This window comes from Cololabis saira, chromosome 1 (assembly GCF_033807715.1).
Source record: "Cololabis saira isolate AMF1-May2022 chromosome 1, fColSai1.1, whole genome shotgun sequence".
Taxonomy (NCBI): domain Eukaryota; kingdom Metazoa; phylum Chordata; class Actinopteri; order Beloniformes; family Belonidae; genus Cololabis; species Cololabis saira.
In genome coordinates, this window is record NC_084587.1 from 28,842,057 (window position 1) to 28,859,965 (window position 17,909).

A 17,909-nucleotide genomic window follows, 5' to 3' on the forward strand; every position below is an offset into this window, starting at 1 on the left:
ATGTTTCTGCAGGTCCGTGTGTTTGTGTTTGCATGAGACGCTGCAGGAAGCATGAAGGAAAAAACAGCGCACCAGGCGTCCGCGGGGTCCTAGCGCCAGCCATGTATGAGCCTGAACCGGTCCGACTGGTGACCCAGTAAAAAACAACGCATTTTAAACATCTGGCTGGGATCCCAAATTGCTTAATAACCATAAATACAGCCCTTAGTTGTACCACACTCCCCATGGTAAATTTCCAATTTGTTGTTTAGCTTACATTTTTGTTCTGATTGAGCTTCTTTTTTTGGTAAGCAATAATGACGAAAATAACACAGACAATAGATTGTCTTTCCAGTAGAACCACTAAAGGTTCATTTTTTCCCCAGTCAAATGCATGTAACTCTGTTATAACAAAACGGGAAAAAAATCTTCTACAATGTTTAAATTATTTATAACTGATATAATCTCAATTGTGAATACGGATGTTTTGTGGCATATGCCGTCAGCACAAGCAGCCGTTAAAAGAGGAACATCCCAGAGGGTTTTCATAGAGATCCCTCTGAAATATATAGAAAAGATGTGCTCAATGCTCATATGGGGTCAGACCTTTCTGGCCCATGACACTTTGGTTAAAGGTTAGACTAAATCTTATTATTTCATTGAAGTGATATCATTCAGCAATATAGGCCTACAATGATTTTTAATGTAAAACTTTGTTATATTGCTGCATATCACATGTCCAATATGCCGTCCCACGCGCCTCGTCTGTTAAGGATTTTTTCGGTGGGTACCACCGGGCCTGAAAAAAATTCTAGGGGAAACACTGAATACCATTGGAATTAAACAAAAATCATCCACAGCAGGATTTCCCTTTTGGGTAATAACGTTTCAAATGCTACATGCAAACTGTAAACTGTATTACAAAAATGTTTCTGAACATTTCTTTTGGACCTGAGAAGAGAATTTTTAAACAGGAAAAAACATCTAGCTAGCTTTTGACTTAACTGTAACAGTGAAAATAAACAAGACCACATCTGAAATTAAATACAAGCTAGCTATGTATTTCCTTTTGGAACAAAAAAAGTGGTGAAAGGCTGCAGGACAGGAGCCACCTGCAGAAGACTTGCTTCAAGTCCTTTCAGTTCAGGTTAAAGTGCAGGAATGTCAGCTACGTGCTTACGTCGGGGGCTGGGGGCGGGGCTGGGGACGGCGTTACTGAACAACCAAAGCAGAATAAACACGGAAGAGCGCAGTTTTTTAAACAACGGAGCGTTGAAGACGGCGGTTAAGTTAGCAGACTCTTTTATTATTACATCCATTTATTTAATAATGGATGTAAAACAGAAGCAGCAGTGGTCTACGGTACAATCCATCAACAGAGCCCGCGACGGAGCGCAGCCTCGCGTCCGAGCCCGCTCCCAGCCCGTCCCCGCGGGCCGGGGATTTTTTATTAAATAAATGGATTTATTTCGGCAATGTTTACACACTGGAAAGCCATCGTCAACGATAACCCCTTCCTCATTTTTGCGGTACCCATAATAATCCCACACAGCTGATTTTATCCACTTTTTGGGGGGGAATAACTCTTCATCCATACTTCACTTCAGCTGCTCCGCTTCAGCTTGTGTAACTTTATTTTCGTTCCGTGCGAGTTACGCTGATCTATCTATGGTTCCGGGTCCCGGCGTAATCTTTGGAAAGTGACGATGTTTAGGAGTCTTCACGAATAATTAATCGTGCCGTTTAAAATCGCGGTTAATAGTGAAAACAAGTAATCGTGACATCCCTAGTTCAATTAATAATACAATATAAAATTATAGTTGGGTTTTGTGTCTTATTATTAGTAGAGTAATTTTTGTACAATTATATACAATTAATTCTACCAATCTAGGTGGGAACCGTTAGGTGAGGGGGGGGTTCGAAAATATTTCCAATTCCCCAAGGGGGGCCTGACTGAAAAAGTTTGAAAACCACTGCTCTAACGTCATTTGGCTACTTGCTGCTCTTTTCAGTCTGCACTAATAATGCAACCAAAAGCCGGCCTGTGCTGATGGAGGCTCCTCCTGGTTGTTAGCGTAGCTGCAGGATTCACTGAGTAGTCAGTTCAGGTCGGCAATGGTAACTTGTGAATAGCCCACTTTTTTTTTTTTTCTCCTTAAAACACTGTATATTAGATTGTGGTGTCCAAGGCTGAGGAGCTTGCGGACCTCTTTGTCTCCCCAATTATTCATCTTGTAAATATAGACCCTGTGACCTCCTCCTGCTGTTGTTATCACGTCTTATCACATGGTTCCTCACGTGTCTACAGTTGACACATTCAACTCTAATTTCCCTAATTAGCACAGGCAGACTTCAACTACAGTGAAGAATATCGCAATGGTATTTCTTTTTTTTAATTATTATTATTTTTAATTACTTGATATTAACGGACCTGAATTTGCTTAGTGAGGAGGAAAACACACCTGGGCTGAGTTTACACTCATGTTATCATGCCAGTTGTTTTATTTTTGTATGGTTTTATTTTTTTTCTATTGCTAAATTGGTATAGTAAAGTACAGTTTAAAATTGGCAAGGGGGGAGACAGCTAGTTACAACACAAGAGAAAAGGGAAATGGAAACAAAAAAAAATATTTAAGAAACTTGATGGGTAATATGAGTCGCATTCCCATTGCACCTTCGAATACCTGAATTTGTTAAGAAGGTAGCAGTGTTTCCATTGAAGGTGTCTTTCGAATTAGAGTAGTTCTTGAAACTCTCAGTATCGCGTCCTGTGAGACTTCTATTCCAAACAACAAAGAAAATCCTCAACATTGAAGAAGATGGACAAGGACATCTTTAATCTTTGACAACTTATTGCAATTCCAGCTGTTGAGAAACAAGTCAATGAGGAAGGCAGCAGATAATGATTTAAAGGATTATTCAGCGGCAAAGCCCTTATCTAAGGCATAATGATTAAGTAGTGTTTTAACACAACTACATTGTATTAATGAAGCCACTAAACTACATTTTGATGACTTTAGATTGACTGGCTACATCACATCCAGTGCTGCCAGAGACGTAGAAATGCACAAAAAGCGTTTCCATTACACTTTTGCCAATAAGTGGATAATCGAATCATTATTCAATATTTGGGAGTTTTTTTTTCGAATGAGTGCTGTTTACATTACAGGATTTCTTTTTCGATATTTGGTTTTGTGCAAATGTAGGGGTAATAGAAATGCAGCTATGTTACAGGTTTTTATATACATTTAAGATCCTTGTTTTTCCCACATATTCAGGAACGAGAAATAGACACAGCTCGGAACGCATACAAATTACAGGAATCTTATTTTTTTATGTATAAAAAGAAATATTTCTACCAAATTGATTGGTTTCAAAATATTCATGTTTTTGTCCATCCACATTAGAGCACAACAGTTGTTTTTACAAATTGACATGGTGTTGGCAGATGAAATATCTTCAGTTTTCTTAAGTGGTAAAATGTTTTACATTTTTAAATGACAGTATTAATATGAATGTAGTATATATCCTCTATATATTGTATGGGGTGAGGGGATATTTAGAGGACAATGTCGAAGCCTGTGCGTGAATGAGCACGAGAAAGTGTGACATCATTTAAGCTCGTCAGTACTCACTGGTCAGTGAACAGTATGAATGATTGTTGAAACTTAATTGGTTGAAGTACAATGAAAAGATGAATACAATGACTTTGATTTTCTGCTCTTGGTGTGGTGCCAAACATGCAGGAATAACAAAGTTTTCTGAGGAAACTGGTTGCTCACAATTCAAATGTTTTACCCTGGTCAAACACTACAGCCAGAAGCGTAGACTATGTTGCGTCAGATTTGATAATGAGATGGAAGAAACTACCATTCAGAAGACTCTTTGGTGATGACAAAACTTAATACAACCTACTTCATTCCAGAGACACTACCACAAAGTTCAAGAGACACTTGGAACTGTTAAAAAAAAAATGGTGTCAACCTGACTGGTCCATTACCAAAATATTGGTCAATATTACAGTTTGAAATGGGAAAAATGGGTGTAATAGTTGTGTGTCGATTCAAGGTGAGCCCATTAAAAACCTATTTCAGTTGGGGAAAACAATGCTCTTTGTAACATATATTAGTCCCTGGAACTGAATTAAAGTTATTAAGTTTAGTAAGTAGTTAAGTTCAAAAGATTTATTTATTTTCCACTTTATTCCTGAATTTTGCTCCCTTTACAGCCCTATTGTCATCTGCCAATACGATTCAGAGCGATAGCTGCAGCAGAATGAAATGCTGCATCTTTCTGCATCCGTGCAATTTACACAGCGCAGTGGGGCAGAATAAAGGCCTGATATATTAACTTCCAAGGCTGCCAAGCAGTGCAAGAACAAGCTGATGCAATGCATCGCTGTTCCAAGCACTCCAGCAGTGCTGGAACCCTATTGTTTTTGTTCCGTTTTTTTATTATTCTCTTTTTTCCGCCCCTAACCCAAACCGTAAGCGTATGAATGAAATTGTTCACAGGGCTGATCTTACCCAGAAGGCAGCCACAAAAAATTTCACTTGTCAGACTCAAAGTGGCGCTGTACCAGGAAAAAGTATTTTTTTGAGTCATATCTCCTAAACCATGTGTCCCACAGTAAAATGCTTTATATCACTGTTTTTCTTGAATATAATTGTAACCTGGCCACGCCAACTTCCGCCTATAATTCTTTTTTGCTTTGCGTTTCCCCGATCAATGTCAAATTTTGGCTCATAAAACTAAAGTCTGAGCTTTAAGTAAAGGCTTCGGCATATTTAAAAAAATCGCTTCACTACGAAGTCACGCATTTTTACACATTATGCAAAAAACTGGCTAGTAAAATGTCTAATATGTTAACAATGACAAAAGATGATGACATGAAATTTAAGGACCTAGTCTGGAGCTCAGTGCGAGACACCCGTTTCCCTCTTCAGTTTAATTTATTTACAAAATCATTAAAAATCAACCGTTGGTCTTAATGAGCTTAAACTTTCAGTATTGATTCCTTGAATGGTTTACTACATTCGCCTGTGTAACTTTTCCTAATATTTGTGATGTTAAGTGCACTGTTTTTGGTAATATATATCTAAATTTGTGTAATTTCAGGTTTTTTACCTGGTGCCTCTTTTAACACCAAACTTGGCACAGTGATTGTTTGGATAGAACTTGTGAAACCTACCAAGTTTGATTAAGATTTGTCAAACTGCCATTGTACAGGAATTGATTGCATACAACAAATAAAAACATAAGATACAAATAAAAGCACTACGCAGCATCAATAAATATAAACAAAGGACAATGCAATGCAAGGACAGGTGTACTGATCTTGTTCGCTGGAGTTTAAAGCCTGTGTGAAAAAAAAAATAATAATTTTATAAGAGATTTAAAATCATTGAGAGTTCTGGCAGACCTCACAGAAAGGGAGACCATTCCAAAGTTAGCTTTTTTTTTTTGGAGTGCTGGCACCACAAAAGCACCATATCAATCTGATGCAGTTTTGTTGACTGACTTGAAATGAAGCCTTTCCGGAAAAAAATCTGTAACCTCTGATACAATATCCTGAGAACTGCCAAACTTGGCCTGACTTTTAGGCTGGGCAGAGCTGACAGTAAGAGGGACCAGCAGCGGCTGTAGATGACTCCAGGTGGGATTGGCCATGGTCGGGGAGGGCTTGTAATGCCTGCAGTTCCAGTTATGTTCAAGTTTTAAGTGCAAAAACGTGAATATTTGAGTGGATTATGATGGATTAATGTATTGTTTGGGGAAGTGCCTGACGAGTGCTTTTCCTGGTTTGTCAGCAGTTACAGTTAAAAGCAAACAACCAACTATTTGTTTGGCTTTTGGAATAAATGTGTTGATTTTAATTATTTTGAATATAAACAATGTTCAGTAAAATCGGTAAATCTTTAAAAAAAAAAAAGTGTCTTGAGTAAAGAGCCTTTGAAACTCATTTAAACCGTGTACTTGAGAAATACATGTGTTTACAAAGGTTACACATCCTGTTTCTTTCGGGATCAGCTGCAGCAGTGACAGAAAAATAAAAACTCTTTGTTACTTTTCACTGCACTAGAACAACACAACGTATGTGTATTTCACAAAACAGTTAAATAATTAAGCAAGTGAAATGCAGTTTGAATTGTATTAGTGAATTTGCACAAATACAAACTTGTGAACAAAGAACAAACAGCTACATCGTTGAATTACACATTCTCTTTTTGGTCAAAGTGCATAAAAACACGAACTAACCAACCAAAAAATATTTCTTAACTGGTTAGATCATAGTTTTCCATCAGAGGAATGTCTTCAAAGGAATAACTAATATACCCTTCAAAATTAGAAGCAATGATAAACACACGTAAACACACACTCCAAGTGTTAGGCTAATTTTTGTGTGAGCAGATGAACCATAATGTCTTTTACTTCCTCAGGCCATGGAGAGAGCCGGTAAACCCGTACTACGCAAACGTGGGCTATGCACGTGCTCCAGCAACCAGTGCTAATGACAGCGAGCAGCAGAGCATGTCAAGTGATGCGGACACGATGTCACTGACCGACAGCAGTGTGTAAGTACACGTGTACACAGTAACAATGAAGCATTCCTGCATTCACACACATATTAACTCTGTCATCTATTGTTAATCTGTGAAATAATAGTCTTTAAATATGTAATGGACAGTTAAGTGCTGTGGCTAATTTTGGTTCATTTGTGTGTTTGTGGGGTTGCAAAGAGATGGTATTCCCCCGTACAGATATCGGAAGCAGCATCGAAAAGAGATGCATGAAAGTGCCAAAGCCAATGGCCGTGTGCCCCTACCTCATATACCTGTGAGTACAGACATTTTAACCACTTCAATGCTGAAGCTGTCCAACATTACATTTAGAAGAAAATGTCTAATATATTTGACTCCAAAATACTGTTTGAAATCCATCTCAGTTTATTTGGACACATGTTATCCAGTATATGACTTTCCTTGATGTGATTCATATTTCTCATATTCATTGACTGACTGAAAAATGTGAAATTTCTTGCACTATGTGGGCTTTTTTTTTTAAGAGCAGTCAAGGTCTCTAAGTCACTGTTGAATCACAATCAGAGCAACGGAAGGACTTCAACACTCCTGATTACCAAACAGTCTTGTTAAGTCTGAACAGCAATCTGCTGACTGTGAAAGTAGTGTCGTCTGAAAGTGGCCTTGAGCACCCAGGGCTTGTCGTTGAAGAGATTATTTAGTAAACTTCCAGTTGGGAGTAGGACTGTGCTGACATAAATATAACCAGGCAAGTTCAAAAAGATAGCTTTTAAAAAGCAAACGGTTTAAAATGCCGGCAACTTTGATGAGACTATATGAGTATATGACTGAAAAAAGAAAGAAGTTGCCTGTCAATACTCAATGAAAATGTTGGAAATAGCCAGAGAGTTGAACACAAACTTCACCAAGTTTGAAGCCAGCTTCAGCTGGTGCACATGAATGTTGAGGTGCAGCAAACTGCATTTGTGGTTAGGAACACTCACTCACTCACTCAGTCATCTTCTTCCGCTTGTCCGTTCCCGGGTCGCGGGGGCAGCAGCCTCAGCAGGGATGCCCAGACTTCCTTCACCCCAGACACTTCCTCCAGCTCTTCCGGGGGGAGTCCGAGGCGTTCCCAGGCCAGCCGAGAGACATAGTCTCTCCAGCGTGTCCTGGGTCTTCCCCGGGGTCTCCTCCCGGTGGGACATGCCTGGAACACCTCCCTAGGGAGGCGTCCGGGAGGCATCCGGTACAGATGCCCAAGCCACCTCAGCTGACTCCTCTCAATGTGAAGGAGCAGCGGCTCGACTCCGAGCTCCTCCCGGGTGACCGAACTCCTCACCCTATCTCTAAGGGAGCGTCCAGCCACCCTGCGGAGGAAACCCATCTCGGCTGCTTGTATCCGCGATCTTGTCCTTTCGGTCACTACCCAAAGTTCATGACCATAGGTGAGGGAAGGTGCGTAGATTGACCGGTAAATCGAGAGCTTCGCCTTTCGACTCAGCTCCCTCTTCACCACGACGGTCCGGTACATCGACCGCATAACTGCAGACGCTGCACCGATCCGTCTGTCAATCTCACGCTCCATCGTTCCCTCACTCGTGAACAAGATCCCGAGATACTTGAACTCCTCCAAGTGAGGCAGGACTTCTCCACCCACCCGGAGAAGGCATGCCACCCTTTTCCGATGGAGAACCATGGCCTCGGATTTGGAGGTGCTGATTCTCATCCCTGCCGCGTCGCACTCGGCTTCAAACAGCCCCAGCACATGCTGAAGGTCCCGGTCCGATGAAGCCAACAGGACAACATCATCTGCAAAAAGCAGAGATGAAATCAAGTGGCTCCCGAACCGTACCCCCTCCGGCCCCTGGCTGCGCCTAGAAATCCTGTCCAGGAACAGGACCGGTGACAAAGGGCAGCCCTGCCGGAGTCCAACATGCACCGGGAACAAGTCTGATCTACTGCCGGCAATGCGAACCAAACTCCTGCTCCGATCATACAGAGACCGGACAGCCCTTAATAGAGGGCCCCGGACTCCATACCCCCCACAGAATTGCACGAGGGACACGGTCAAATGCCTTCTCCAGATCCACAAAACACATGTAGACTGGTTGGGCAAATTCCCATGAACCCTCGAGCACCCTGCGGAGGGTATAGAGCTGGTCCAGTGTTCCACGACCGGGACGAAAACCGCGTTGTTCCTCCTGAATCCGAGGTTCGACTATCGGCCGTAATCTCCTCTCCAGTACCTTGGAGTAGACTTTCCCGGGGAGGCTGAGAAGTGTGATCCCCCTATAGTTGGAACACACTCTCCGGTCCCCCTTTTTAAACAGAGGGACCACCACCCCGGTTTGCCACTCCAGCGGTACTGTCCCCTTCCTCCATGCCATGTTGCAGAGGCGTGTCAACCAAGACAGCCCCGCGACATCCAGAGACTTGAGGTACTCAGGGCGAATCTCATCCACCCCCGGTGCCCTGCCACCGAGGAGCTTACGAACCACCTCAGTAACCTCGGCTTGGGTGATGGATGAGCACGCCCCAGAGTCCTCACCCTCTGCTTCCTCAGTGGAAGGCATGTCAGTCGGGTTGAGGAGATCCTCGAAGTATTCCTTCCACCGTCCGACAATGTCCCCAGTCGAGGTCAGCAGCTCCCCACCAGCACCATAAACGGTGCCGGCAGAGTACTGCTTCCCCCTTCTGAGGCGCCGAACGGTCCTCCAGAATCTCCTCGAGGCCGACCGAAAGTCTTCCTCTATGGCCTCCCCGAACTCCTCCCAGACCCGAGTTTTTGCCTCCAGGACTGCCCGAGCCGCGGCTCGCTTGGCCTGCCGGTACCTATCTACTGCGTCAGGAGTCCCACCGGCCAACATAGCCCGGTAGGAGTCCTCCTTCAGTCTGACGGTATCCTGTACTTCCGGTGTCCACCACCAGGTTCTAGGATTGCCGCCAGGACAGGCACCGGAGACCGTGCGTCCACAACTTCGAACTGCCGCGTCGACAATGGAGGCAGAGAACATGGTCCACTCGGACTCAATGTCCCCCGCCTCCCCCGGGATCCGAGAGAAGCTCCCTCAGAGGTGGGAGTTGAAGATCTCCCTGACAGAGGGCTCAGCCAGACGTTCCCAACAGACCCTCACAATCCGTTTGGGTCTGCCCTGTCTGTCCAACCTCCCCCTCCGCCAGCGCATCCAACTCACCACCAGGTGGTGATCAGTTGACAGCTCAGCCCCTCTCTTCACCCGAGTGTCCAAGACATGCGGCCGAAGGTCAGATGAAACGACAACAAAGTCGATCATTGACCTCTGGCCTAGGGTGTCCTGGTGCCACGTGCACTGATGGACACCCTTATGCCTGAACATGGTGTTCGTTATGGACAAGCTGCGACTAGCACAGAAGTCCAACAACAAAACACCACTCGGGTTCAGATCGGGGAGGCCATTCCTCCCAATCACGCCTCTCCAGGTATCACTGTCATTGCCCACGTGAGCGTTGAAGTCCCCCAGTAGAACAATGGAGTCCCCAGTTGGAGCACTATCAAGTACTCCTCCCAGGGACCCCAACGGGCCGCACTGCTGTTCGGCCCGTAGGCACAAACAACAGTGAGAGACCTTTTTCCGACCCGAAGGCGCAGGGAAGCGACCCTCTCGTTCACCGGGGTGAACTCCAACACATGGCGACTGAGCTAAGGGGCTATAACCAAGCCCACACCAGCCCGCCGCCTCTCACCCTGGGCAACTCCAGAGTAGTGGAGGGTCCAGCCCCTTTCAAGGAGCTGGGTTCCAGAGCCCAAGCTATGCGTGGAGGCAGGGCTGTACAGTGCGACAGTTTTCATCGCATTTGCGAATAAAAATCATCCGGTGCGAAGAGAAATATGTATCCACTCGCATTTGTGCGAGAGAGTTGCGCTGGGGTCATGTAAAAAAAAGTGTGAAAATCAATATGAATGTCTCTTGACCTACATCAGCCTTTTTCAACCGGGGTGTCGTCAAAAAAATGACCTATTCTGACATTTCATATATAAATACCGTATTTTCGCGACCATACGGCCGGGGCGCCATGTGGAAAGGCTATTAATACTATTAATACATCATGATCCGACCGCGCGTGGCGACTGCGCCTCGACACGCGGACCAAAATCTTACTCCGCTCAGAAGAAAGTAGTACCTTTTGCGGTCCCTATCACGGGACTCTAGCGGGGTTTTGAGCTCTGAACTTTTAAGTCTGGTGTAGAGTTAAGCCTTACCTTATTAAATTAAACCTTTTTCGGGTCGTGAGTAGGATAAACACGGGGAAACTTCTGCTGAGTTTGAGAGTACTTTAATGTCCGCTCAACAGTGTAGGATTTTAGAACATCAACACAGCAGCTAGTGCCGTACTGTGGCGTATCACTCCGCCCAATCTAAAACATATTAACAACTACAGATAAACTGACTAGTGTCATTATAGTCCCTGATTTACATCAGAATATAAAGAATATATTTATAAAATAATGAACCCTGAATTACCAAAATAACCTTAACAAAAATAAATCTCCTCTTACACTTATAAGGTGAGCATGAATCAATCTTTTTTATGATGTAAAATTGTATGTATTTATTTATTTATTTACTTTTATTTATTTCTTTAATTTTAGTTGTTAAATTTCTGGAAAAGAAAAAAGTCAAATCATACATGAGAGAAACTATTCAGTTTGTGGCAAAATATTTGTACTTGTCTGAAACTGAAGATCATAATGCAAACCTGACATTAACTTTTAGTTCAGTTTGTGGAAAATGGTTGGCCTGGCTTTCTCTTTAAAACTTAAACAGTTATAAAGTATTACAAACTGTAGCAATAGGGCAAACGTACAGTATTGTTTTGTATTTTGTGTCTTTCAAATAAAAGACAATTTTTCCAGTCATATGTTCCTCATTCAAGGTTGTTAAAAAAATACTGCTATCGTATCGTATCGTGACCTCAGTATCGTGTATCGTATCGTGAGATTAGTGTATCGTTACACCCCTACTAACTGTCCACCCGGGTGTGCTAGTAAATTTTAATTTGTGCTACTAAAATTTTTAACTTGCTAGCACCAGTGCTACCATTCAAAAAAGTAAGCGTACAGCCCTGGTGGAGGTGAGCCCAACTATCTCTAGCCGGTATCTCTCAACCTCACGCACAAGCTCCGGCTCCTTCCCCCCCAGCGAGGTGACATTCCATGTCCCACTGCAAGGGTTTTGGTCCAGGGATTGGGTCGTCGAGACACCCCGCCACGACTGCTACCCAGCCCACATTGCACCAGCCTCTCACGGCCCTTCCTGCGGGTGGTGGGCCTACAGGAAGGCGGGCCCACGTCGCCGTTTCGGGCTGAGCCCGGCCGGGTCCCACGGGCAAAGACCGGGCCACCAGGCACTCGCCAACGAGCCCCAACCCCAGGCCTGGCTCCAGGGAGGGGCCCCGGTGACGCCGATCCGGGCGACGTAACAGTCCTTGATTTAACTTTATCCATGTTTGGCTTGTGAACCGCTCTTAGTCTGGCCCGTCACCCAGGACCTGTTTGCCATGGGAGACCCTACCAGGGGCGTAAGTGCCCCCGACAACATAGCTCCTAGGATCACTCGGGCACACAAACCCCTCCACCACAGTAAGGTGGCGGTTCAAGGAGGGGGGTGAAAAGACTTGAGTCTGTGAATGTGAAGAACACATCGCTAATAAAAGATCAAGGAAATTCTTTTAAAGTAAGGAGCCATTGAGGAGCCACGCTTTGCACGGAGGGGAGAGCTTGTGAGAGATGCCTTAAAAGTTTTGAATATGTTTTTATTGTGCATATTCAAAATATTTTTGAATGCACACAGAGGCCATCCTGACCATCTGGCCCAGAGTTTGCCCTCATAAGAAACTCTTCTCTTCACTGTCATTAATTTATGGAATAGCACTTGGATTAAAGAGGAAAAAAAGACACAAAGATAAGATTTAGTGCTCATGTTTTATTTTGATATTGTTGCCATTTAAATTTTGCCAGGGTTGCTGGAATTAAGACAGTCAAAAAAAGGATAATTGGACACCAATTGATACGTAATATTAATGTTTGATTACATAACCTCGTGCAGATACAAACAGTGATGTGTTCACCTCCCCGTTGACTCGTCTTCAAACAGCACTGCTGCAGACAGTTGCCTATATAAAACTAACTTAATGTAGCCAGGGCTGCTGGTGAGGGTTTTGTGCAAAGAAGTGCCATTTGGAAGTGCCTTTCTACAAGGCAGAGAACCACAACAATAGCAAAGTGAGAATGGAGATGGGCCTTTCTGGAAAATTATAATTTTGATGGGGTTTTTGTTTGGTCTTTGTGTTTGTACAGCGCACCTATCGCATGCCAAAAGACATCCACGTAGAGCCGGAGAGGTTTGCAGCAGAGCTCATCAGCAGACTTGAGACTGTTCTCAGAGAAAGAGAGGCAGAGGAAAGACTTGAAGAGAGGCTAAAGAGAGTACGACAGGTGAGTGTCTGTTTATTTTCTTCTATGAAATACTCAAGTTCTCCACTTAAAATTAGATGCCATGACACACAGCTGCAAATGCTATTTTACTGACTATTGGTTATTTTCCCTGAATTTCTTTTTTTTTTTTTTTTTTCCCCAAAGTTGAGGCTTTAATAACGCTTTAAGGTGTTTCATGCCGCCATTTTCTAAACGCGAAGTTAATGTGCACATGTTTCAGGAAATGTGACCCTTGGCCCAACCTGTAGTTTGGAGAAACGAGATGCAGCTGTAATAGAATGTCAATACAATGCTCAAAGCATCAGTCGTGTGACCCAGTGGTTTCCTGAAGAGTTGCTTTGAAGCCTCTTTTTTTCCCGCCTAAAACTGTAAAGTACAAAAGAAACCAATAAAAATACTTTTTCCTCGTATGACGCACTGCCATGTTGGCGCCAAAGTCCACTGTGTCAAAAAGATACAGTATGTCTGATATTAGGGGAAAAAAAAGTATTGCTTTATATACATTCAGCTGATGTGGTACAAAAAATGAACTGCCCCTCAGTTTGTCATGGATGTAAAATCTTTTTTTTTTTTTTTTTTTTTTTTTAAAACATGCTGTAAATATGTTTTTTAGGAAAAAGTACTTCAAAACAGAGGATGTTTAATTGGACATAATCTAGTGTAAGAACTACTAATAATACCATAATAGTGATTTTAAAGCAAGGATAATCATCTGCTCCTGTATTATTACAATTTCAAAAGTGTGGGTTTTTTTTTTCTTTAACATAAATTATCTGTGCAAGTAATCTTGAGTTAACTATGAAAATCTTTCAATTAATCTGGATTAAAAAATGGAAATGGTTGACAACCCTAATATAAGTTTTAAATAAATGGGATGTAACAACTTGTAAATATCTATGAATAACTTTTATTCTCAAAAGAACATAGCCAAGTAAGGCATAAGAATTGATCTTGAAAGTTTGGTATCTGTGGCGCCTGCCAGACCATAAAAATATTTATTAAACAACTCATCTCTGTGGAGTTTGCTCCCCTTCTCAGGACAAATAGGGACAATTTTGTGAGATCAGATTTTGGTCCTGATTCTGCCGTTCTTATAATCAATAGTGTTCTATGGCAGAATTTCCTCATTAGGTCAGCCGCGGCCTAACTGCATAGAACCTAACGATGCTAAAGATCTGCCATGTTGTTGTTTTAGTGATTAGAGGTTAATTAACTAATAATCCCCAAAACTGGCTGGCGCATGAAGTGCTCAGTTGTTGGCTGTACAGGCCAACATAAAATGTTGCATTTCCTATTATTAACAGACAAACTCTATGGATTAACTTTTAACATTTTCAAAGGAACAGTCCCAACTATTGTATGCAAGAACCTAGTGGTGTCGGACTGCTACACTAACCCAAGGTAATACGAAGCTGGATTGGCAACTAAACTCAAATTTAAAACGGGGAACAGCACAAACTGTTCATGACAAATCCACAGATGATGAAAATGCGTGTTTTTTTTTTTTTTTATTTGTTTTTTTTAATAATTGAATTAATATGGTGTATTAGGTTGCTTAGCAACAGATAGTGTTGTTAGAAAGTTTTTGTTTTCAGTGTTGTTTGCGTCAAGTCAGCATTAACGGTGTTAGTCGGCACAACTCTGTCAGGCGACTGTAATTAAGAGAGATTAAACCGAGCTGTAAACAGTGACGTTTCTGTGCATAGTTATGTCCTCAGGGTTCCTAGATAATAGTTTTGGGTATTGTTTTTGTGTTACATTCTGCACAATATACAGCCTAATAGAAATCAGTGCTTTTGTAATGGATGCGGTTTAGGGATGCAAGGCCTTCCGTGATGAAGACATTGACTACGTTTACATGCAGTCAAAATTCGGGTTATTGCTAATATTCCGGTTACTGAAACATTCGGAATATTACGTTTACATGCGTGAGCAAACAGGGTTATCCCTGTATACATGGTAATTAATCATTCGGGATATCCCGATCAAACCAGCGACGCGCGGAGAACGTGATGACGCAATTCCCGTCATTTCTGCTTCTTCTTCCTGTATCCAAATTCAAAACAAATGCTGCTTCGCGCAACTTTTCTCTCAACTTCATGTAAATCTCGCTATCCCGGTACTTTCTACCGTCTACAAATGCAGAAATGTTCAAAAAGGGCTGGATGGATGAAGGGATGATGATGAGTGGCTGAGGCAGGTGTATGTTTGCGGGGACCCGGTGGTATTTTCCACACATCACCATCGCTGCTGATCTGTGACTCTATGCACCCATCTCACAGACAGTGTAAAAAAAGAAGTGAAAAATATGAACGCTGTGCTTGCTGTTATTCCGGGAGGTCTGACAAAGGAACTCCAACCGCTGGACGTCGGTGTGAACCGGCAGTTCAAAGTGAAGCCTTTATGGTTCCGCGATAAATCGACGCAGAGCCGCGTCGGTTTAACGCGGAACCATAAATCAGCCTTAAGGCTGCAGCGGCGTGGGAGCGATGGATGACTGAGGGGGAACAGTTTCTCCAGGAGTGGAAAGCAGCGCCGGGCAAGTTATGCCACAGTTTGCAGATGGATTGTTGATCCGTGGGCTAAGGTGTCTGCTGGGACTATTTTGCGAGCTTTTGCAAAAGCATTCCGAGGCGCCGCACGGCACGGAAAGAGACTCTGACAGCGAGGAATCCGGACTGGCGCAGCTGATTTAGCGCAGCTAAATCCGGTACCGGGTTGTAGCCTATCTGACAGGAGCTCCGTTAATTCAGCTGCGCCAGTCCGAATTTCCAGACCTGTCTCGGCTTCTTGATCATCATCCCTTCATCCAGCCCCCTCTTTTCATTCACCCTTATAATGACTCCGGCTGGAAATGTCTTATGCAAAGTTTTTCTTTTAAAAATCACCACAGTTTCTGTCCATCAGCTGCGCCAGGCCAGCGCCACATAAACCAGTAAGTGTGTGTCGCGTCGCGAACACACACGCGCATGTCGGGATCCGGTACCGGGTTTGTAACCGACAGATTTGGCTGCAAATTTCGGAGGGTGAAGCTGATCTGACCTGAGACAGACCCCAGAAATCCCTTCTCGTAAAGCGGCCAGGAACCAGGTGATCGGACCGCTTGGGGAACCAGGAAGTCGGCTGCAGCAGCGCGCATCACCGCGCTGCTCCAGCCGCTGCTTTAACCGGGGAAAGTCACCGGTTCCGACCGGCCAGGACCGCAGGAGCCTACATGGACTTGTAGCAGGGGCTCCCGGGGAAAGAGCACTGGATCTGCAGCGGGGATGCGGCGATCGGACCCCGCAAACCCACGGCAGGTGCTTCCTCGGTTCCCGACATGCAAAACACACGCGCTGCCGAACACACACACACAAGTGTGCTTATTTAAATAGAGCGGAGCAAAACTTAGTTTGATTGTATTTTATTTCACTTTACACATCAAGCAAATCCTTAAAAGTTTTCATCATCTGTTTCGCATTAAACAGCTCAGTGGAGTCTCATTCACCTCGCAACTCACGGGGGCTTCACCCGCCCCCTTCTCCCTTTACCGTTCTCATGGTGGCCGGCCTTACATTACCGTAATTCAGGTAATAGACACGGCGCACCGTTTCAAAAGGCGCCCGGCACATTTAAAAAAAAAAAAAAAAAAAAAAATGTGCGCCTTATGGTCGCGAAAATACGGTAAATCAAAATAAGTTTTGCTCCGGCTCTATTTTTAAAAACGCACACTTGCGTGCTTGTGTGTGTGTTCCGCGGCGCGTGTGTAGACGGCGCGCCGTGTGTGTGTGTGTTTTAAATACAAATGACACACAAAAATGAGGGTATGCCTTTTCACACAGCACGCTGAATGGTCGTGAAAATACGGTATTTATATATGAAATGTCAGAATAGGTCATTTTTTGACGACACACCAGGGTGCCGCGATTCCCCGGTCGAGAAAGGCTGGTTAGAAGAACTTCCTGGACTCAAAAGACCAGGATTCCTTGCGAACAGAGCATGCGCAGAAAACAAATTCCTGTTCCGTTTGGTCGGGATATTCCATTTGGCGTTTATATGACTGAATATTCGGGTTTTAATAGGAGTAACCCAGGGGTAATATTCGGGTTTTTAAAAACCGGAATATGAGCAAATTCGGGTTTATTTAAAGTGTTTACATGGCCGTACAAATTCGGGTTATTGCCAATATTCGGGTTTTAAAAGGGTTATTGAGTGCATGTAAACGTAGTCATTGTTTGGATGGGAGCATATGTTGCTCTATAACCTGTATACACCTTTTCAGAATTCACATTTCCTTTCCAAATGTTTACATTGAGATTAAATATTTTCTTCTCTTAAACAGGAAGAAGAGGGGGATGATGCTGATGTCTCCGTGACAACCTCCATGTCTTCTCATAGTATACCACTGCCCCCTCCCTCATTTCCACCTCTATACGGTGCCCGTTATTCAGAGACCACTGCTAACACAGTAACAGCCGCCACTTATGGTGGCCTGGTTGCCATGGAAGATTCCCATGACGACAACCCAGAATCTATTTTGGATGAGCATGTACAGCGGGTGATGAAGACGCCGGGCTGCCAGTCGCCAGGAGCAACAAACAGCACCTTAGGAGGAGGGGGTCGACACACTCCTCCCAAATCATCACGGTCACCTGATGGAGGAGTTGGCCCACCTCATTACCCCACACACCGAGGGGGAGGCCACAGTCTGTCTGCTGCTGGAGTCAAAGGTAAATAGTTTTTATTTTTTATTTTGGTTTAGTCATTTATGAAAAAAGTGGCAAATTAGAGAACTTAAACTAATTTCTGATTGTTACTGTCTGAAGCGCAAATTGCAATCACTCAGTGTTGTAGTTTGCATATATTTTATCCACTATATTAGACTATAATATCTAAATAAGACTTATATACCTGAAAACTTGGGAACAGGAACCTATATACCCATGCCCCTT

At 43.5% G+C, this 17,909-nt stretch overlaps 1 protein-coding gene across 1 annotated transcript in view; it reads left to right on the top strand.

Annotated features, from left to right (window-relative positions):
• Positions 1 to 17,909, top strand: part of LOC133442184 (axin-1-like) — a 41,788-nt gene that overhangs the window by 16,200 nt on the left and 7,679 nt on the right. The window contains exons 5-8 of the mRNA XM_061720135.1: positions 6,420 to 6,554; positions 6,720 to 6,816; positions 12,841 to 12,978; positions 17,300 to 17,687. Coding sequence (XP_061576119.1) covers positions 6,420 to 6,554; positions 6,720 to 6,816; positions 12,841 to 12,978; positions 17,300 to 17,687 — 758 coding nt within the window. The remainder of the gene's footprint in view (positions 1 to 6,419; positions 6,555 to 6,719; positions 6,817 to 12,840; positions 12,979 to 17,299; positions 17,688 to 17,909) is intronic.